Source organism: Thermobia domestica, chromosome 16 (assembly GCF_964235325.1).
Source record: "Thermobia domestica chromosome 16, izTheDome1.hap1.1, whole genome shotgun sequence".
NCBI classification, from domain to species: domain Eukaryota; kingdom Metazoa; phylum Arthropoda; class Insecta; order Zygentoma; family Lepismatidae; genus Thermobia; species Thermobia domestica.
Window position 1 is genome coordinate 5713479 of NC_137469.1, and position 24073 is coordinate 5737551.

Sequence of the window (24073 nt, forward strand, 5' to 3'; positions counted from 1 at the left end):
GTCATTGATTTTGTCAGAAAATATAGGTGATACATTGTAAAGACTCATTCTTAAGCTTACCAATAATAATGATTAAATTTAGGCATTCTTTTTTTCTTATAAATAGTGACTAATTTAGTTCAATGTAGAATGCTTACCCTGGAACCCTACATTAGATAAATGGTTACCCAATGAAAGTCTACGTGTATTGGAAAGTTATTGTATATGTAACAGAAAGTATCTAATTAAAAGTAAATCTGTATTAGTTGAGTCCGCTACATATGTATTTACCTTGGGTTCTTAAGTAACTAAGTTTTGAAGTACAGATACTTTATATATGTAAAAACACATGAGCGTTGAAACTACATGAACTCCTATTATTACTACAACTATTGCAACTCCCACTACTACTACTATTACTACTACTACTACTACTACTATTGCTACTACTACTACCGACTACTAGTATTACCACTGTCACCGCCACTAGTGCCACTAGTATTCTATCAGTACTATCATTTCTACTACTACTACTACTATCCCTACTACTAGTACTACTACTATTGCTACTCCCACTACTACTATTGCTACTACTACTACTATCCCTACTACTACTACTACTAGTACTACTACTATTGCTACTCCCACTACTACTACTACTGACTACTAGTATTACCACTGTTAGCCACTACTACTACTACTAGTATTCTTCCAGTACTACCATTGCAACTACTACTACTACCCCTATTACTACTACTACTACTATTACTACTACTATTGCTTGCATGTGAACTAATGAGTATCGGCTACTGCTTGTTGCTTTGTGGTTATTTCTTTTGTTCCGCTTGTAATCTAACCTTCTTTCTTCTACTACCATGTAAACTTCTGTATGTATGTCTCTTTTTTCTTTCTTTGCCTGTATGCCCTTTTTTCTAATCAAAGTTTCTTTTCTTTGTGTTTCTCTCTAACTATTTTTACCTATTTGTTCTATGTGGAATGCTATTAGATTTTTCTATTTCACCTTTCGTTCTATTTGTACCTATTTCTATTTTACTCTTTCCTTGACCGGCTTCTAAATTTCCTGTTTCTTTCCTTGGTTTATCTCTATTGAATATTTCTCTTTTTTAGGTATGTCTATCTCTTTTTTATAGAATAATATGATGAAGTAGCTAAATTAAGTAAAGTACCATTAACAAGCCATTTTTTTACAAATTAGTATCTTCTCTTGCTTGAGCCTGACGCCATTTTATGTAACCTATGCTATTCCAACTTATTGTGTGCTACCCTAATTTTGATGGGCTTCCAATTTTACATAAATTACATCCTGATTTGCTCTTTCTTTGGTATCTTTCCAACTACGTTTTAGCTAACATATTCTTGCTTCTGCCCACTCACCTTTACTTGCTATGTAATATATATCTGTCCTTCATTGACTCCATGGTATGAATCGCTAAATATTTTCTTTCTGTTGTTGTACTACATGATTTCCTCTTTTACTTTGCTGCCGCTACTTTTATTCCTGCTGTTATTGTACTGAACTAAATTTAATTTATTGTATTTGTGCTTTGCCTCATTCGTCAACTGCCAATGACTTACAATACTTAATAATTGCCAATACGGTCATGATCTGAATAATTTGTTTTGAATTATTTTAAACTTTTAAGATCTTGTCCGTAGCTAAGCTTTAACTAGCTAACTCTATGGAACCCGGAGGTTCACAGAAGCTCTCCACTGACTTCTATTTTTGCATCAATTTTTACTTTGTATTCCAATCTCTGCGAGATCCATCTTAATATTCTCCTTTCAGCCGCGCCTAGGTCTTCCTAATGGTTGTTTTCCGACTGGTCTTCCAGTCAAGAGTTTGAAAGCGTTCTTCCATTTTAGCTGCATGATTTGCCCTCCTAGACTTGATGATCCTAACAATGTTGGGTAAAACCGTATAAATTATGTAGTTCCGCCATTTTCCATTTCCGAGGACTGAATATTCGTTTTAGGATCTTGTTTTCAAATACTTTTTAGTTTATGTTTTTTTTTCCCTCAGAGTAAGTGACAGTGTTTTGCGGCCATACAGAATAACAACTAAGCTTTAAATGTTTCCTAAACTTAAGCTCATGTCCTGCTTTTACTTGCTAACTAATTAGTTTGCTACTTCTTAATGCTAAACCAGTATGGTGCTTTTAACTATTGCATACTCAAGTTTATGTTCCTATCCTGAACTAAGCTTAAGCTATTTGAAAAGTTTTCTGCCTCCCTGTTTGGTATTATATGTCTGTTACCAATTCTATTATTAGATGTCTCTTAGAATTTCCAATTGTGCTCCTTTTTGTAGATGATTTTAAGAGTGGTGTACGGGTTCCTTATAGTGCTAGCATTATATATTTCTTAATCTGCTTGAGTACTATTCTATTGTGTTTAGCATCCTTTTTGCTTGGCTTCTACTGCTATTTACTATTATTAGTACTACTACTTGTATTTTTTTCAAGATGATTGTCTGTTATTCTATTATAACTTCTTTAACCTAACCCAAACTATTTGACATTAGCTATCATATGTTTTTTATCTTTCTGTATATAGCAGAAGCTTTCTGTTTGTGTATAATCCAAATTTGTTATGTTATGTCTTTATGCATGTTTTCTTCTTATGCCTGCCTTTGTTTTTTCTTTGTATTGTTTTTTTGTACTCTGTTTTCGTAGATTTTTTTTATAAATGTTTCCTTTAGGTTTCTCGTAACTTATCAAAACGCCATTGACATCTCCTGTATACCTTCCTAGTATCTTATAGTACTGATATTTGAAAATTTAATTCTAACAGAACCAAATGCTTTATACATATTTCAGAAATATATATCTTTAGATACTGAATATCATGTTCTTCTATCTTATATTAGGCATACCATATAGTATACTAACATATAAGTTAGATATAGATATATCTCTAATGTAAATATATATCGATAGATAGATATAATTATAGATAGATATAGTTATAGATATAGATAGATATAGATATAATTATAGATATAGTTATGGGTAAATATAGATATAGATAGATATAGGCATAATTATATATAGATATAGTTATAGATAATTATAGATATAGATAGATATAGATATAGTTATGGGTAAATATAGATATAGTTATAGATATATAGTTATAGTTAGATATAGATATAGTTATAGATATAGATATATATAGATAGATATAGTTATAGATATATATAGATAGATAGATAGATATAGTTATAGATATAATTGTAAATATATATATCTCTAATGTAAATATAAATATATATCGATAGATAGATATACTTATAGATATATATATATATAGCTATATATAGATATATAGATATAGATATACATAGATATAGATATATGTCTAATGTAAATATAGATATATAGTTAGGTATAAGGTTTTATACTACAACATATGTTCTAACACATGTTATGTTATATTTTAGGTTACCCTTTTGTGGCAATACCATTATTACTGGTGTACTACTAAAAATATCGAGAAGTACCAACCAAAGTACCAGAGGAGCAAGATATTTTCTGCTACCAAAGGTATTTTTTATTCCTTTGTACTTAAATAGACCATTTATGTTGGTGCAAGAATATTATTGAAATAGTGAAATAAGAAATTTTTGTAAGTTCACATGAAGTGTTCGAGTAATTTATTAGGAGCTTTTTAATATTTCGCAGCGTAGCTGGTCTTAGGAGTATGCTCTGGCATACGAACCAATAAAAAAGAAGCAAAATAATAGAAAGATAAGAAATTTTTCTAAGTTCACACTGCAAGTGTTCTTAGAAGTATGCTTTAGCATACGATCCAATAAAAGATAAGAAAGGAGAATATAAAAAATAAGAAGCGAACCAATAAAATATTTTAAAAACGAGTTTGTGTAACAAACGAGAAAATAAATAATCGCAGCGTAGCTGCTCTTACGACTTTCTATTTTTAAAAACGAGCTTAGTTAGTATTTTCGAAACAAAGTTTCTCTTTTGAATTTGCTAAGCAAATGATCCAATAAAATTAAATAACACGAACGAATAAAATAATCGCAGCGTAGCTGCTGTGAGCTTCTTATTTTAAAAATGAGTGTTATTTTAAATAACACGAACCAATAAAAAAAGAAGCGATCCGTAAAAGATACGAACCAATTAAAAATAATTAGGAAAATAAATTACAAGTGTTACTTAGTAATGTTTCATTGTTTCAGGCCAACTCATTGGAGGTAACTACTTGGAGTAAAAGTTGCAGCGGAATTCAGAATTCCAAAGTATCAAAGTTCACAGAAGTAAAGTAAGTATCATTGACAACTTACATAATAGTTTGTGCTTAAGATTTTTTTTCTAAGTTCACAGCGTAGCTGCTCTTACGACTTTCTAATTTTAAAAACGAGCTTAGTATTTTCGAAACAAATAATTAACACGGAACTTCTAATGAAGTGATTAAACAAAAAAGCAAATGAACCAATAAAATAAAATAACACGAACGAATAAAATAATCACAGCGTAGCTGCTTTGAGCTTGTGTAGCATGCAGATTAGTTTGAAAGAATTATTTTGCATTATTTCATTTGTCATGGCGTGCATTATTTTGTAACATGCAGATTACTTTGAAAGAATTATTTTGCATTACTTATTTCTTTGAGAGCGTGCATTTGTTTGCACAACATAAAGTTTATAACATGTTTCCATTTACAACATACATTTTTTTTGTTAACAACTAATACATTTTTTTCTTGCATACATATTTTTGAATTTATTTTTTTGTTCACATGAAAGTTTTTTAGCATGCAGTTTTGTTAACACCACTTAAAAATTTTTTAGCATGCAGTTTGTTAACACCACTTAAAAATTTTTGTAGCATGCAACATAGTTAAATTTTTACAAATTAATTTCTACAGTTTAGTAATATACATTTTCAAATTTTTTTTTTTATACTGAAATATAATTTCATGTAAAGTAATATTGTCTTTCTTTGTTATTACAGCATTCAAGTGTTTCATCCTCAAGTGTGAATTTATCACTTCTCATATTTTATTTGACATCTAAGAACATTTAGATAAGGATTTCCTGTCTTTCCAGCGGCGGTAAGTGTTCATATACATTTTTTTTAAACTTTAAAACTTGTTAATAAATAGAAATAAAAATAATTGTTACTTACATAAATGAATTAATAAAAACAATATTTTAATCTAATGAAACTATAATATAAAGAGTATATAAGAAGATTAATCACACACAAAAAAAAATAACATAATTTTGAAGAATTGAATATTACAATTAACAAACTTTCATTAGTAGTGCATTATAAAAAATAGTTACAATAAATCAAAATTTACAAATTGAATAATAGAAAGTCACAAAATATTTATTAAATATATTAGTTTTCTTTGTTGATGCATTTCATTGAATACTGTAGAACAGTTATCATATTAATTATTTTATTTGTTCTTATTTTGTTTGTTAATTTAATATGCTTTCTCTAACTATACGTATTTTAAATTTAGTAATTGATCTTTTAAATAATGATGCTTTTCCTAATATGATTTAATTATTTTAATTTTTGCTAATCCTATTTAATAAATTTTCTCTGTTGATTGGTGTTTAACTATGATTTGTAAGTAATCGAACTTTCATTTTAACCATACGTAATTTTTCTTAACTATAATTTGTAACAATTAATTATTTGAATGCTATTTTGAATAGAACTGCATTATCTTTAAAATCTGCTGTTTCTATGCTGTTGTTTGTTTAATAATTGGTTTAATTAAATATGGGTTTCCTAACCTATGTGGATTAATTCAGTATATTCTTTAAATCTCTGCTATATTGTTTGTCTGATAAAGTTCTGATGCTTTGGGTCATAAACTATTCTAAACCTTTTTTCTAACCTTGTTTCTTAATTGATTTTTGCTAAATTATTTCTTATTTGATGTGTTTTGTTTACTATGTTATTTTTATTAATTTGTGTTTCTGTTTATTACTACTTGGATTTTTTTATTGCCAATGTTATTTTGAAATGATTTTTATTCATTGGAATGTTCACATCAGATATGTTCATTTTTTCAAATATGAAAATATTATTGCCCGTAAAATTAAATATTCGGAAACATTCGGTTAAGTTCGGGAAACTTCGAGAACGTCACATAACTTTAAGTAATACATGTTTGTAAAATAACATTATTACTTTAGAAAATATTTTATGTCGTCTGGGTACGAGATTACAAACGAAAATATTTGGGTACGAGACTTTAAAGTAAGTGTATTTGGGTACGAGATTACAAACTGAGCACGATTGGGTACGAGACTTTAAAGTAAGTGTATCTGGGTACGAGATTACAAACTAAATGCATTTGGGTACGAGATTACATTTCCGAAAGTATAAATACGGCTCAGCAAGCCGCGGCGGTTCACTATAGAAGAAGAAGGACTGGTGCAGTGAAGACGTTCCTGTTTGTACGTTGTGTGCTGCAATTGCAAAACAGTTAGATAAATATTACAGGATTTTGTCATTTAGTGTTCTTGGAAACTTTGAGTGGATTTGCTGGTTCTGTAAAACTGACAAACTTACGGAGTTATAGTTATCAGGATCTGTCGCTAAACATTTAATTATATTTTCAATAAACAGTGTTAATATAGGATTGGTATTTTTCGGCAATCTTCGGAAAAATTCGTTAATGTTCGGAAAATTTCGTTAATGTTCGGAAAACTTCGTGTGATATTTACAATATTTTCGTGTATATAAGACAGGCAAAACAGAGCGGTCAGTCAGTAGTGAAGAATTATTGAAATTGTAAAGACGTTCCTGATTTATACTACGGGGTGCAATTAGTTATCGGAAAGTGTTGTTAGCTGATAAAATTAAACAGTATCTTCGAAGAAATTACTTGGTAAATTATAAGTTGGTTATTGTCAGAAAAGTTCGCATAAAATTTTGGGAATAATCCATATCTGCGTGTATATAAGAAGCTCAAAATTGTTAATTGATTATTCTACATGAAGCAGTTCTACTGTGCGAACCTGTGTAAGTGAGCTTTTGGCCATAATAGTGGTTGGAAAATATACAAATTTGATCTTACGTGGAAACATAGTTCAGTTTGTTTTTGTACTCCAAGGTGTAAATATCGTATTTAGGAAATTACGTCAATTAAAGTTTACATATAAAAGTAAATTAAAATATCTAAGTAATATAAATTAGTGTATAATAATAAGGTGAAATAACTAATTAATTGTTTGTTTAAATTAGATTCAACAATGGCATCTGTTAGATCGTACGAAGGCACCAACACAATTAAAGCCGTGTTGCAGATGTTGGAATCTCGTGGATACAACGATGCAGGAGAGATTTTCTTTACGTGGGAGGTGGTGACACAATGTCATGCATTAGGAACCCGTATATATAACGAACAGTATGCGCGTTTAATACGTGCATTATTGGAACATTTTGGGCATGACCCACTTGTTATTTTGACAAGTTGTAAGTCCGCAAAGGATATTGTTGATTTATATCGTGTGGGCTTCTTCCGTCAAAATAACATGCGGGATTTAGCGCGTAAAAAATTTAGGGAATTTGTGTCTGCAGGAAAGACTACGGGCTTAACTGCTGATGATTCCGACGAGTTATTGGGTGTTCTTCCAGGGGCTAGTACGAGTTCTGCACCAGAACATAGTACATGTTCTACATTGGAACCTACATTGTATGGTGCAGGCAAACGGGATTATTTTCGCATTGTTAATAGTAAAACTAAGCACTATCCTTACTTTGGTCTGCGTGGAAAGGAAGTTACTGTTGAGCGTATGCGCACTACTGGAATCGAAGACCCGCAAACATATATTCGCTCATTATTTGAATTTGTACAAGAACATACGCTAAATGACGTCGATGATGATATGTACATCGGTATTACTATTGAAAGTTCTGCGTCAAAATTAAACAAACCGGTGTACATGACATGGCGTCCTAAAAAGGAATTGAACCCTGATGTATTATTCCGTACCATTGAAAACGTGCTTAATAGTAATGAACATTTTCTTTTTGGGAAAAAGGTGGATTTTAAGATCCATATTGTTAATCCACGCAAGGGAAGGGGTCGAACCCGTGGATCGGCCAAATATGAGGATTATGCAACGCTTTTGGAAAAGTGTACCATCCCTATGGAAAGAAATGTCTATTGTCTTCCTAAGGCTATCATCCTCGGGAAGGGTAGGGCTGATCAGCGTCGTAACTACGTGTACGAGCTAAAGAATCATCCTGAGCGATTGTTGAAGCAGGCCAAGGATTTGTGCGATGATGCTGATGTTACCATTGAGCATCAAAATGGGTGCACTATTACTGATGCGAAAAAATTCCAAAACAAACTAACCCCCGAATATCAAATTGTTATTTATGAGAAAAACAAAATGACTCGGGAGTATAATATAATATATCCGGGAATTCATGCAAACAAACAAATATTAATTTTGTACACAGAAGGGCATTATGAGCTGATTACCAATATTACTACACTTTTGGACAAGTACAATTATTGTCACTATTGTCTGCAAGGATATAATAATGTACAATATCATAGGTGTGTATATAAGTGTCCTGCGTGTGAAAAATATCATGAGCCTTGTAATAACGATATTAAACGCGAGTGTAATGATTGTTTACGACTGTTTCCTTCGCATGAGTGTTTTGCCAATCATAAAAATGTAATTGCACGTGGCAAGACAATGTGTGAATTAAAGAAAGTTTGTCCCGATTGTGGTGATATGTTCGATATGCGAAATAGGAAGTCTGAACACAAATGTGGTGAACATTTCTGCAAAGCATGCTACATGCATGTGGATGGTGACCATATTTGTTTTGTTCAGGCTGCCAAAGTTGAGCATGTCGATACCTTCTTGTACATTGTGTTTGACGTGGAGACGATGTTATTACCCAAAAATGAACGGGGAGAACGAGAACATTGCGTGAATTTTGTAAATTGTATTAATATTTGCCATAAATGCAAAGACACAAAGTTGGATGATCCCTGCTTTGTGTGTGGAGATAAAAATGGATCCCGTAAGTTTGATTTCCAGGATATTGACGGATTTATTAGTCACGTGCTAATAAGTCGGCCAATGTTCAAAAAGATCATAGTACTTTCACATAATGGAAGTAACTATGACATGCAGTTCTGTGCAAGAACCTTAATAGAAAAACATGATCTTGTACCTGATGTAATAATGACGGGCCAAAAAATTGTAGAAATGAGACTTGGAAATAAAATCTATTTCCGTGACACATATTTGTATATGGGAGTCAAATTGTCCCGGCTCCCTGAAGCATTAGGTTTATCTGGCAATTTGCGAAAGGGATATTTCCCATATTTATTTAACACATCCGAAAATCAAAATTATGTAGGCAAAATTCCGTCTTTAGAGTATTTTGATGCAGACAGTCTCAGCCCGAAAGAACGGGGACAATTAATCGCCTGGCACCAAAAACGTGCTTTAAGCGGCGAGGAGTATGATCTCCAATACGAGATGATGGAATACTGTAGGAATGACGTTAAGATTCTTGCAGAAGCTGTGATTAAGTTTTCGAACTTAATCGAGGAAAAAACGAATGGTATCCAGTGTTTTATTTCCTCCCCTACAATTGCAAGTTTGGCAATTTTAACTTATCGGTCCTTATATTTACCAAATGAGGTCATTCCAATTATTCCGCCTTATGGGTTCGATCATCGTGATCGGCAAAGTCTAAAAGCTTTGTATTGGTTACGGTATTTAGAACGTACCAAAGGTAATAAAATTGAACATTCAGGGAATGGATTGGAAAGGCGTATTGGTAAATATAAAGTCGATGGGTATGATAGTAAAACAAATACAGTTTATGAGTTTCATGGATGTTTTTTCCACGGGTGTAAGTGTTGTTTTACAGCATTGCGCCACGTCAGTCTCGATTCTGCCTCTAAGGATAGTACATCCCTACAAGATCGCTTCGAAAAGACCATCATAAAAGCTAATTACCTCAAGAAACGAGGTGTTAATCTCGTTGAAATGTGGGAATGTGATTGGGACCACATGGTGAAAAATGACAAGAGTTTGCAAGAGTTTATTAAAACTCAGTGTAAAGATCTTGTTGATCACCTTGTACCCAAGGACGGTTTTCATGGTGGTCGGACCGAGTGTTTCAATGCGTTGTACGAATGTACTTCCGATGAGTTCATTGCATATTATGATGTAACATCATTGTATCCTTGGGTAATGGCACGTAAACCAATGCCCGTAGGTAAACCAAAAATATACAAGGGGCCGGACTTCCCAGATGTGGGAAGTATCAATGGGTTAGTAAAATGCACCATTTTGCCCCCAAAAGATTTGTATTTTCCGGTGCTCCCATATACGTGTAACGGTCGACTTATGTTTGGCTTATGTCGCACGTGTATGGAAGAAGGTATCAATGATTGCACGCATTGCGACGCCGAGCGTGCCTTAACAGACACGTATTGTACCCCAGAACTTCATAAAGCGTTAAAGGCCGGATATAAAATTCTGCAAATTATTGAAGTATGGGAATTCGAACTGTTCGGTTCTGAGGATCGTAATTCGCGTAGTTTGTTCCGCAACTACGTGAATTCCTTCCTCCAAATGAAGCAGGAGGCTTCAGGTTTTCCTGCATCATGTCAAACCAAAGGAGACAAAGAAAAATACGTAGCAGATTATTATGCCCATGAAGGCATAGAGTTAATGGAGGATAATATTGAATTGAACCCGGGTCTGAGGTATATCTCCAAGATATTCCTCAATTCGCTTTATGGGAAATGGGGACAAAGAACGGACTTGTCGCAATCCGTAATTGTTGACACACCAGAAAAATTTTTGCATTATCTATGGGCACCGCAATACGAGGTACAAAGCGTATTACCCGTTGGAGATAAACATCTTATTCTTACTTTTCATAATACGGAAAATAAGAATAAGCCCTGGAAATTTTCAAACGTTGTTCTTGCGGCGTTCATTACGTCATGGGCGCGGTTAAAACTGTATGACTTGATGACAAGTGTAGGTCGCGATAAGGTGTTGTATTGTGATACTGATAGCATCATGTTTGTACAACGCCGTAATGAGAAATCTCCGCTTACATTAGGGCCCTACTTGGGTGAACTAACCGACGAAGTAAAAGAGGGGTGGGAAATAGACAAATTTATAGGTCTGGGGCCAAAAAATTATGCGTATAGGTTAAAAGAAATTGGGACGGGAAAATTTGATTATGTGTATAAAATTCGGGGTATCACTTTGGATTATAGAACGCGTGAAGAAATAAATTTTGAGCATTTTTACAACCTGGTTCGTGGAAAAATTGAAAGGAAAACAATAAACATCCCAGGTAGGATTACCCGTAAGCGCGGATTTGTCATCGTTTCGCGTCCTGAAACAAAGACCCATCAAATGGTATCCAACAAGCGACGACGATTAAATCCTGACAGCACGACTGACTACAGGACATTACCCTTTGGGTACCGTGCCTAATGGTTGGCAAATGTGTGAATGTGTGAATGCATGAATGTAATGTAAAAATATATATATTTTGTTAATAAAATTGAACAAACTGTAAATAAATGAATAAATGGTAAAAATATAAATAGTGGTATGAATGAATGAAAAGGAAACACGTAACAATTATACACTCTATCATGTTATTCCCGGGTATGCTATATTATCAAATTCTTTAAATATTTTACAGCCTCTCATGCCCTAAATAATTTATATTGTAAATAATATTTTTCATATTGTAAATAATATTTTAAATTATGTATATTGTATTTAAGACATAATGTGTATATTATTGTAAATAGTTTTTATATATTATAAATTGTTCATATGTTACAAATAGATTTTTTCATATAGTAAATTTGTAAATACATTTTTTCATATTGTAAATAGTTTTTATATATTGTAAATAGATTTTTTTTTCATATAGCGTAAATACCATTTGTCAAAGCTTAAATTATTTTGTTAATCAAGTACAATCAATAGAACACTGTATGTATCATTATATTAATCAACTGTTATATATTTTACAATTTTTATTTTTATTATATACATTCGTTTTTTATTTTTATTATATACATTCAATTTTTAATTTTTATTATATATTTTACATTTTCATTTTATTATATTTACATTTTTTTATTATATATAATATTTTGTCATTATTTTTACAATAAATTTTTTAAAACTTACATCCATGCCTTTAATTTCTACGTCCTATACAAATAGAAAGGTACCTAATACAAATAGTATGTGTATTCTGTATAAGATAAAGGAAGAATACATATGCTTCATATACCATTATATAAACTTATTTACGTACATTATACTAAAGTATGTGTATTCTGTATAAGATAAAGGAAGAATACATATGCTTCATATACTATTATATAAACTTATTTACGTACATTATACTAAAGTATGTGTATTCTGTATAAGATAAAGAAAGAATACATATACTTCATATGCATAAAAATAAAGTATAGATAAAGGCACAATATTTATACTTTTCATAAAATTACAATATCAAATTCATATATTCACTCAATTAATTATTATTTTATTAAGTTTAATAATAACATGAATCAAAAGTCAACCGAGGTTATAAATATATCCTAAAACATGAAATTACAAAATGCGGTATCGCAATATTTGCTTGTTCGCTCAACAAGTTCTTCTACGTCATAAAAAGATTGTCATCATCAATAAAGCAGTGGCAGCAACCAGGAAATAAACAGCAAAATAGCGGGCGTGTCATCAAAGGTAAGTAAACTTTCTCTTCTTACTTAAGTTAAAATATTAAATAAACATATAAAGTGTGCCAAAATACCATTAGCGGCCACGGCTACCGAGCGGCGGATATACAAAGCGGGCGGCGCAACGGTAATGGCGCCAGCAAAAAACTAACGTTCAATACAACGCGGCAGTCGGTAATATACAAAGTAGACGGGCGGGAAAAGTATAAAGGAAACTTGCACTACGGTCAAACAGTACGGGCGCCAACGGAACCATCTTACACGCGTCATAAGGTAAATAAAAAACAAACAGTGCTTCAAAGCACTGTTAAAAAATGAACAGGGCTTTCTGCGGACTGATAAAAAAATGAACAGGGCTTTCTGCGGACTGATAAAAAAATGAACAGGGCTTTCTGCGGACTGATAAAAAAATGAACAGGGCTTTCTGCGGACTGATAAAAAATGAACAGGGCTTTCTGTGGACTAATAAAAAATGAATAGGGGTTTCTAATGCCTAATAAAAAATGAATAGGGGTTTTTGTAGAGTAATAAAAAATAAATTGTGTTTGTTTAATGAAAAATCAGGTGAATTATGGGTAAAATTGCGTCATTATCAATCCACAAACAGGTAAAAAGTCCCTCTAACCATATAAAAAACTATCGTAAGCCCATCTTGACTCGTTACCCAGTGGCTAAAAAGTGAGACCCTCAAAATTTAATTAAATTATATCTTACAATGTTGCATGTTTTACACTATAAATATACAAAATATAGGGAATTTCAACCCTTTAGGGCATAATTTGGCAACACCGCGGCACTAAAAAGCCCGTAATACAGCGTAATATCAGTTTAATTAAACGTCCGCCATCTTGTTTTCGTGACGGAAGGACATATCTCTACTCTAATCCTCCACAGGATTGTTTTTTAACTTCAAAAATTCACAATAGTTTTCTTAGACATACTATATTGTCGTTCATATTACAAATATCAATTTCCTTGTGTTCGCTAGATATTCCGTTGTAAGAAGAGCATATTTTCCAGATTGGTGACATCAATAATACGTTGGTCCTTGCTTTCTTTTTTCTTTTTCTTTTCTTTCTTTTTTTTCTTTTTTTTTTTAACAATATAACAGAGTTGTCAGAGTTGTCAATACGAATTTTAAGTGTCGGGACACGAAAATCTAGTATGACAATAGCAAGTCAATACACTTGAATTCGTTTTGTACTATTTTATGAAGAAAAGTAAGATTTATCACATTTCGTCTTTGTTTAAGTGTACGGGTACAGAAGTTGTCTATTAATGTTACACAGTTTTCCTAAGATGGGTAGGTTCCGGTTCTCTTGTATGCTAAGTATTTGATGAATTTAGATGGGATTTTTTCCAGTTTGACTTGGTGCTGCTGTTGCGATGGATTCCAGATTACAGCAATATATTCCAGTTTTGAACAAACATAGGAATAATACTTTTTTGTTAATATGGCAATATTGTTAATTTTTTTCCAGTTCTAATTATGAACCCTAAAAGATTCATTAACTCTGTTGACTATATGGTTATTAAAATTTAATGTTCAGCCCCCAAGATCTTTGACTGAATGTAATGTATTTGATAAGATCTAGTTCTTTAAATAATTAACTCTATTGGATATGCAAAAATAATTTTTAAAAGGTCATTTTTTATTTCATGAAGGCTGCGGAGAATTAAGTCACTATAAGGGGCCAGGACCGAAATGAAATCTTTGAGTTTTACGTCCCACGGTTATGCCGATTAAGCTAAAGGAGACGATGATGATGAGTAATGAATGAAATGGTGGAATGAAGAAAGTGGAAGGAAACGGGAGAACAGCGAGGAAACCCCACGCATACGGTGTTTGTCCACTACAAAGTTCATTTGGCGGGGTCAGGGATCGAACCCGGGACCCCAAGCACCAGAGGTGAATGTTCTGCCACTGAGCTACCGCCATGTTATCTATCACAAATTTACTTGATTGACGATCAAACCAGGGACCTCACGCAGCAAATATAAGCGCTCTACCACTGAATTACTCTGTCTCCCCCAAAAAACTGCCTCAAAGGACAATTCTTACATCAGAACGAAGGGATTAGCGACAGACAGAAGTGCATAGAATCTCCTAAGTTGTGACAAGTTGCCTGTCAGTGATGACGTAAGACGATGATGGTGACATACCCACTCTGTACTATAATCAACCACTCGTCTGTTACCATTGTCACCAAAATGTCAAAAAAAAAAAAAAAAAAATGCACAACTGCCGTTTGTTTTCGTTGGAGGGAGAGGAAGAACATATTTTAGGTCCGCTGGCAAGGACATAGAAAAACCCAAAACAAACGTTGTACGTTATCCAATTTATTATTGTAAATTCTCTTGCGCTTGCAAAGGGTTCAAAAATCCAACCCAAGCACACTCCTCATTGTGCTGGAGAATTGGCTCCTTTGTCAGCAACCTCCTGGCCTCGTTAACAACACTTCTTCGGAATCAAAACATTCTTATCAGCTCAAAGTGTCACTTTGTATAAGTCATGTTATTGTAGGCAATGAATGTTTTGATCAAAACACCCGAAAAACCACCGTATGTTGTATGTATACTATATTGTGAATGAAGGGGCAAAAGCTCAAGAAAAGAAGCAAAAACACGGTCTGTCTTCTCACAGCACGTGGGTGACCTGCACTTCTTGCGTCAAATACTCTGCAACATACCCAGCATGTCAACAGAGGCAAGCGCAGCGTTGGACGTTGAATACAAGTTTACGTAACTGGTCCCTGGTGTTTACAAATGACAAGAAACTATGAGAGCGGTAGAAATTTGCACGGGCCGGGCTTGGGCGGGTCGACACTGATTTCTCTTCAGGTCGGGCCGGGCTGGGGGCCGATTAATTGCAATTCTTTAATAATTATTGACTTTCGTTAAACGATGATTAGATTAAAGGCAAACGTTGAAGAAGTGTGCCCGTGAAAAATGTTACAAAATGAAACTTTTAAAATTAGTCGGGCCCGGGCCGGGCTTTGGCCAAAATTTTTTTAAAAAACTTATCGGGCCGGGCTTGGGCAACGAATTTTAAAAACTTCGGGCCGGGCCGGGCTCAGGTCGAAAATCTCCAAAACTTTTTGGGCCCGGGATGGGCCTGGCCTAGGTACATTCGGGGCTGGATTGGGCTCGGGAAGAAAAATTCGGCCCGTGCAGGTCTCTAGAGAGCGACAAAATAGTCCACATTCAAGTAGATGATGAGTGTTCATCGCATTAAGTGTAAATCCATCAGTTTTGGCCATCCCTTGAATCTACTGGCTAGCTCGCATTTCTTGCACTCGGTTCGGGTTCGATTCCTGTTTCAAGGAGAAGCTTGAAACTTTTATACATTACGTTGGTTCCAATTCAAACTCGAACTAGGTGATTGGAGGCACGGTGGCTCAATAGTAGAGCATTTATATCTGGTTCGACGGGCCCCTGGTTCGATCCCCGGCCTAATAAGTTTTATGGTGGACTACATCGTGTCCGTGGGTTTTCTCGGTTTCAATTAGGCGATTGATTCTGATTTTCTATGCAAGGGTAAGCTTGCTACCTTTTAGTGATTTTAGACTAATTTCTCATTTATGTTAAGATAGTTCATTGACCTACTGAAAATTCTACGTTCACTTACAGAGAACCAAACGTGAGAAGGTGAATGATAGCCATTTACCGCACAGAACAGAAAGAAAAGGAAGTTTGAAGTCCAAGTCCCTCATCAGTACTGAGATATCATAAGAAGGGATTTTAAACGTAGAGTTATAATCCCACAGAGAACCAAACACGAGTCTTTTGTACCAAGAACGGACATACTAACAATTGAACCAAAAACTTGCTTTACGGTTAAAAAAAAAAAAAATACTATACGGTATAATATTGTTAAAATTGCATTGCCAAGATATAGATATATACAATGGCGTAGCAATAGGGTAAGCAGGGTAGGCATTGTCTACGGGCGCAGGGAATTTCGGTATATTAGGGGGCGCCCCAGGTTTTTAATTAAAAAAGAAGCAAATTATATAAATAGAGACCCAAGTTTTCCCGGTCTTCCTTTCTGAACATGGCAAAAATAAAAATTCTTGCTCACTTTATTCGCAGTTTATTACATTTGCGTATCAAATTATTTGCATTACTGTAAACTCGTCGAGGTTATAGCACTGGATGATTAAGAAATTAATCCTTTTATGTTAATACGATATCAGCCCTATGTTATATGTACTGAGCTTACCTTAAATAAAAATCCCCTGCTATAAAATCTGGATTAGAACGAGTTAAAAAGTGTTGCCATGATTATGAGGCACAGTACTATTGCCACGTACCGCGGTTACACAGAACGAAGCATATGCACAAAGAGTCGGACAAACCGGGCAACTGCTCGGGGCTCCAACGTCAGGGGACACCCAAACGAGCACCCTAAAAATAAATTTTCGAACGTATTTTCTAATACTACTGTAATAAAATGTTAAATATAGGCTAGGACTAAGTGGGGGCTGCAAAAATACACTTTGATCGTGAAAATTTTTGCTCATGAATTGGACATCTCTGATCTGATAAAATAATTTGCATAAGCAAAAGTGAGAAACAACACTTCTGATTTTGTATACAATTTGTCCTATTAAAAAATCTGAAAATAGAAAAAAAAATCTTATAAGCGGTTCCACAAAATTTTATAATTATGTAAAATTGTAACATAATACATAAATATGTTCATTTGATATTCTTTTGGTAATACTGGTTGATACACTGCTGTTTATTTACACTATCAGTGCAAAAAGATCCGAATTTTACATGAGTATATTTTTAATAAAAGGGCACTCTGTCCAGCCTACTTTTAAAACACATACCACAATGATATAAAAAGAAAAACTGTGAATACCACCTCACTGATAATTTTCGGTTTATGGCCGTTTCTGCGCGTACGCATAAGTTATGCATGGAGCTATTCGATGGGTGAGGGGGCGCCACTAGGGGTTCTGCCTCCGGGCGCCAAAGACTATTGCTACGCCACTGGATGTATATACCTAATAAAATTATTCACTTGTCTTCTAACTGTATACGAACATTAACAAACCCATTCTTGTCACTTTGTGTATTTTACATCTTACAAATTATTTAATGTTCATTTTTATATCTTTTCATAATAGGATGATATAATATTTTCTTCTCATAAGTTGGAATAATAAAAATTTTCTAATAAGTTAGAATAAGAAATGTCTTCTCATATTTTGAAACAATAAAGTTTTTTTTGGGGATAAATTGGAACAATAAAGCTTTCCTGATAAATTGAAATAATAAACCTTCCTTTATTGATTGAGATAATAAACCTTTTCTGATATGTTGAAATTTTAAAGCTTCTAGAGATAGATTGAAATAATAAAGATTTTTTTGATAACTTGAGAAAACGAAGCTTTTCTGATAAGCTGAAATAATAATTTTTTTGAGTTGAGTTGATTTTGAGTTTAACGTCCCGTTCAGCAGCGAGGCTATATGAGACGGGGACCTACTGATTAACGTGGAATCCGAACCACATGAGCTCCCGCCAAAGGCGCGTACGCTAACCGCTTAGCCACGGAGGAGCTCTAATAATTTTTTTCTAATAAGTTAGAATATGAAATGTCTTCTCATATTTTGAAACAATAAAGTAGTGTTCGAATAAATTGGAACAATAAAGCTTTCCTGATAAATTGAAATAATAAACCTTCCTTTATTGATTGAGATAATAAACCTTTTCTAATGTGATAAAATATTAAAGCTTCTAGCGATAGATTGAAATAATAAAGATTTTTTTGATAACTTGAGATAACGAAGCTTTTCTAATGTGATAAAATATTAAAGCTTCTAGCGATAGATTGAAATAATAAAGATTTTTTTGATAACTTGAGATAACGAAGCTTTTCTAATGTGATAAAATATTAAAGCTTCTAGCGATAGATTGAAATAATAAAGATTTTTTTGATAACTTGAGATAACGAAGCTTTTCTAATGTGATAAAATATTTTAAGCTTCTAGCGATAGATTGAAATAATAAAGATTTTTTTGATAACTTGAGATAACGAAGCTTTTCTAATGTGATAAAATATTAAAGCTTCTAGCGATAGATTGAAATAATAAAGATTTTTTTGATAACTTGAGATAACGAAGCTTTTCTAATGTGATAAAATATTAAAGCTTCTAGCGATAGATTGAAATAATAAAGATTTTTTTGATAACTTGAGATAACGAAGCTTTTCTGATAAGCTGAAATAATAGAAATTTTTGTTTCTGATTAGTTTAAACACACACACACACACACACAAATGATATTTGGAAATAATACAGATTTTCAGGTAAATTGATATATTCTTTTCTAATAAGTTCATAGAATACAGAGGTAGATTATTTATATTAAGCCGAATTTAAATGTACCGAGAACATGTTGTGTTTTCACCACCGGTTGTGTTCTATCTCAGGCCGCCTCCACTGACTATTGCCCGACATCAGAGTTTAAATTCCAGAAGACTGCGTTGCAGCTGGACCATGGTATTGCATTCCATTCCTCTTTTCAAGCTTTCTAACCCTTTTCAGCCCGAATTTTTGTGTGTGTTGGAAAAGCGTATGTTCACAGTATTTCCTCTTGCAATGATGCCACATCCTAGATCCTCTGTTTCGCTTCACCGCGAGTAAGTAGAGGTGCCAACTTATGAGACTAACCCGAAAGAAGAGTGTAATGATTACATGGGGAAACTGCATGAATTAATATTAGATATATGATTATAAAAAGTTAGTGATTCCAAATGTTATCAACCGGAAAGAGCTAACAGGCCTGTGACTCTGCGGACTCGACGATGGAACACGCGCTGCTTGAGGAGTCCGAAAGCACAATAGTCCATTAGGCTGGCATCTAGGCTTTTTACAGGATGTCAGAGAAGGGACTTGCCGTAATTCCAGTTTTCTGTTCCATATGGCGATTGAATTCCAGCAATGTTTTCGCAGTGTGGGTGGATGCCTTGTCTTAGTACAGTTCAATCTGGTTCACGTCTTGTCCGTACAATGCTGGGATTTCATACTGGTACATTTCAGTCAGGACATGAGTCTGGTAGTACGCAGCATTGATTTTGACGTTTTGTTCTATCTTTCGGGGGCGCAGTTTGCTCCTGTACGAGAAACCAACCACAATCATGAACCCTTTTGGGAAACGGTTCTAGCTGCTCGCGTCGGCGCGGTGGGCCCAGAGCTCTGTGCCGCACATTGCAGCATTATATGACTTTGTATTGACACTTGACACATTTTTACAACGCGACGCCGTAACTTAGCCTTGGAAGAACCACTCCCAGAATCTGTTCAGGTTAAGCGGCATCAACCTACGCTCCACCAAGTGCTCATCTACGTGACGAGATACTGTTGCTTGCCTCGTAGTAATCCCAAAGCGATGAGTTGCGCATGCATGGTACAGTTGCACATTGATTTCGGTTCAATATAAATGTATCAACCTCTGCAAAATTTCAATTGATAAACTGAAAATGAGGTCGGAGAAGATTATACGATGGAATCTAGAATAAATTTAGCGTAAGGCTAATTATCACTCGTCTTGTTTATTTTCGTGTATAAATTTTGCAAGTCAGAATAACTGTGTGAATTTCTTAGTATTATGAAGTAAATAAAATAAACTCGTCGTGCAATTGAGTATTACTTTAGCATTAATGGAAGCAGTTATTAAAATACAGCCTCCTTTCTTGTGAGTAGTACTGGATTCAATTCCTTACCAAACAACTACTTTTATTTGAAATCGGAGAACCTAATCCTCACATTATACTCAAAAAGAATCTGCCTGACAATTTCTGGTTAGATGATGTCTATCAGCTCATCGACTCCCACAACGTCATTTTGAGCTTTCTGAGTCAAAGTTCACTGCCTCTTAAATCAAGAATCAAGAAGATATTGAAGAAAGAAGTTAAAAAGTGAAAAATTCTGTTGTTGCACTTTGTCTATTGTCTTTAATTTATTATCATATTTTTACACCTATGTATTTTTTGTTCTCAGGTAGTGCAGAAAAGAGTACAGGTACAATCATGTCCAAAATGATTGTCGCATATCTATAACTGTCTTCTTGTAAGAATATAATTTGATAATGATTTTGCAGGGTACTTTTAATACTGATACTATGTGTACAATCGGGAAATGTATATTTGTGGTAAATTTGACAGGAAAAGAATTATAAATACGAAAATTAGAATGAGTAAAACAAAATGTTGCTAAATGAACAAGAAAGTTTTATTTTCGTTTTATTGTTCTTGTTTACTGCTCTTTTGACATGAAATTTACCACATACATGTCTTTGCCAATTATACACATATTAACATGATAAGAAATGCCGGGCGAATTCGTTATCAAATTATATTCCTACAACAACATATTTATAGACATGCGACAATAAATTTGGACATGAGTGTACAACAATGATAGATCACCAAAAAGAGAATGCAGCCTAACTTTATTTTTAACAGATAACCAAAGAATAAGATAAACTATTTATTTCTAAATTGTGTGTATTAGCTGTCACTCAATTACTTGTTTTCTAATGAAAGTATAATAAATTAAAAATTAATAAAGAAAAAGAATAGAAATGTCTTGATGTAAAATATAATGACACTATGCTTAAAGTATAGTGCCTCAAATATTGATAGAGATAAAATTAAAATAAGGAAGTTATAAAGAGAAGAAAGGCAGAGCTAAGTTGTGTCTGCTCTAAATAAGTCCTAAAGTAATAGGTTAAAACAGGGAAGTGGAAAATTTAATTAAAAGGAAGAAAAAGAACAAAATTCTGATTCGATAGCAGACAAGGGCTCCCTGTGTCTCAGTGGCAGAGCTCTTACCTCTGGTTCATGGGGTCCTTGGTTCAATCCCTGACCAAGTAAGTGTGTGTAGACAACATCGTGTTCTTGGGTTTTCTCGGTGTTCTCCCGTCCACTCCCACATTCTCATTTCACCGACTATTCCATTATCATTCACTTCCCTTAATCATCCATCTCCCTTTGCCTAACGGGAATAATCGTGGGACGCTCAACTGAAAATTTTCAAAGATTTTTTTTTTTGATCGCAAACTATCTGACGCAGTGATCAACATCGTATGTGTGGATTTTCTCATCTCCTCCCACGTTTTAATTCCAACAATTATTTCATTATCTTTCACTTCATTAACCATACTCCTCCTTTACCCTAAACGACATAATCATGGCACGTTAAGGTTGGTTTAAAGTGACAAGTTTTGCCGATAGATGACACTGCAGTCCTCGTATCTCTCTCATGTATGTTTTTTACCTTTCACGAAAATTTACGATATCTCTTACAAATTTCAAACTACAGACTTCAAATTTTTAGAGAAGGAACTTCACAACCCATCGAAGGCAATAATCAGTGTCAATTTTTTATTTAGAATACTCCTCATTGTTGAAACAGTATATTGTTAAAGATTTGGATATCCAGTTTCAACAATTAAGCCGTTTCAACAATGAAAAAATTCTAAATAAAAAATCGGCATGAATCGTTGCCTTCGATAGGTTATAAAGTTCCTTCTCTAAAAATTTGAACTCTGTAGTTTGAAATTTGTAAGAGAAATCGTGAATTTTCGTGAAAGGTAAAAAAATACATGAGAGAGATACGAAAACTGTAGTGACATCTATCGGCAAAACTTGTCCCTTTAGACTAACCTTAAACTAAATATTTCATCTTTCATTTTCCCCGTGTAGGAAACAAAAAAAAAAAAAAAAAAAAAAAAACACGCCCATTAGAATTTTTGAGTTTAACATCCCACGATTATGCTCTGAGGTTAAGAGAAACGATCTTGATGATAATGAACGAAATTATGGAATGAAGAAAATTGTAGGAAACGGAAGAACTTCGAGAAAAAAAAAACACAGTGTTTGTCCACCACAAAGCCCATTTAGCGGGAGAGGGAACTAACTAGGGAGTCCTCACGCACCAGAAGTGAGAACTGAGACACTGTGGTCCCAATTAGAGTTATTGTGTTGATTATACATAAACCCAGTAAACAACACGTTTGGACAGCAAGTCTTCATTTAGGAACTTATAACGCTACAACGTTTGCTTTTTATATACATGAGTTGGGAGTGTTATAGCAAGGCGAACAAGAGATGGTTTGTAACGTTTCTTACTCACATGCGTTGGGACAATGCAGCCCTTGCTTTGGTACTAGTGAAAAGAAAAAATGAAATGAAATCTTTGAGTTTTACGTCCCACAGTTATGCCGGTTAGGCTAAAGGAGACGGTGATAATGAGTAATGAATGAAATGGTGGAATGAAGAAAGTGGGAGGAAACGGGAGAACCCCGAGAAAACCCACGCACACGGTGTTTGTCCACCACAAAGTTCACTTGGCGGGAGCTGGGATCGAACCCGGGACCTTAAGCACCAGAGGTGAACGCTCTACCACTGAGCCACCGCGGCCCGCTTTGGTACTAGTGTCACCAACCATGGTCATTCTGTCTTACACCATTAATTAAATTGCTGTTATAGATCCACCGAAAGAAAAAAAAGCCTTGACACGTGAGCAGTTGCAACGTCACTGCGAGCTGTCAGAGACCTCTTGCTAGCTCTCGTATAATTACATTGTGTGAGTAAACGAAAAAAAAGTTTTGACAATATTTTTCTTCGAAAAGTTTCCAACCATGAACCAACTGTACACCCATCATTGCTCAATCAGCCTCTCTTGCTGGGAGGTCCTTCGTCCATTCATATTTCTTTGTGGTTGTTGCCATAAACAACGTACACAAAGTTGACAATGGTCATGGAGAAGAAAGAAAAAAAAAGTCAAACTCAGGGGGTGAAAAATCAACGATTCCAGACTAGGACAGAACTTTTTACGTTGGCAGCCGACCCCCTGCTGGACTATGTTAATGAAGAATTTAGTTGTACCATTTTCAACGACTGGGTTTACCTTTCCTTCAGAGGCAGAGGGGAAGGGGAGAGAGATCCCTGAGTGGGTCACCTGCTGAGACAAACAGCGAAATGTGCTACCACAGTCGAGAAAAATTTACCACCCAATAAACTTGGGGACGAAAGTGAAAAAAAAAAGTTAAAAGCAATGTTATATTCTCAGAAGACATGGAGACACAAAATACCCAAAATTCCTAAAATATTCGAGAAAAAAATTTTCCCAGACACAATACGAAGTATAAACAAACAAGAACATAATTTAAGGTAGAAAAATCACACAGGACTTTTTAAAAGTACTGTTAAAAAGGTAGGGCGTCTACGTTTTATTATAGCAGAGAAGTGGTGTCCACTGTGGGACTGTCTCTTCTTTGTTAAAAATCCAT

The 24073-nt window shown here is 34.1% G+C and overlaps 1 protein-coding gene across 1 annotated transcript; it reads left to right on the forward strand.

Moving 5' to 3' along the window:
* The first annotated feature begins 4210 nt into the window (after nt 1-4210).
* LOC145672892 (uncharacterized) lies at nt 4211-11800 on the forward strand. Its single transcript, XM_081742091.1, has 3 exons — nt 4211-4281; nt 4974-5073; nt 7233-11800. Exon 3 carries the CDS (start codon nt 7241-7243, stop codon nt 11486-11488), a length of 4248 nt encoding a protein of 1415 aa, XP_081598217.1. The 5' UTR covers nt 4211-4281; nt 4974-5073; nt 7233-7240; the 3' UTR covers nt 11489-11800.
* Nucleotides 11801-24073: the final 12273 nt, after the last annotated feature.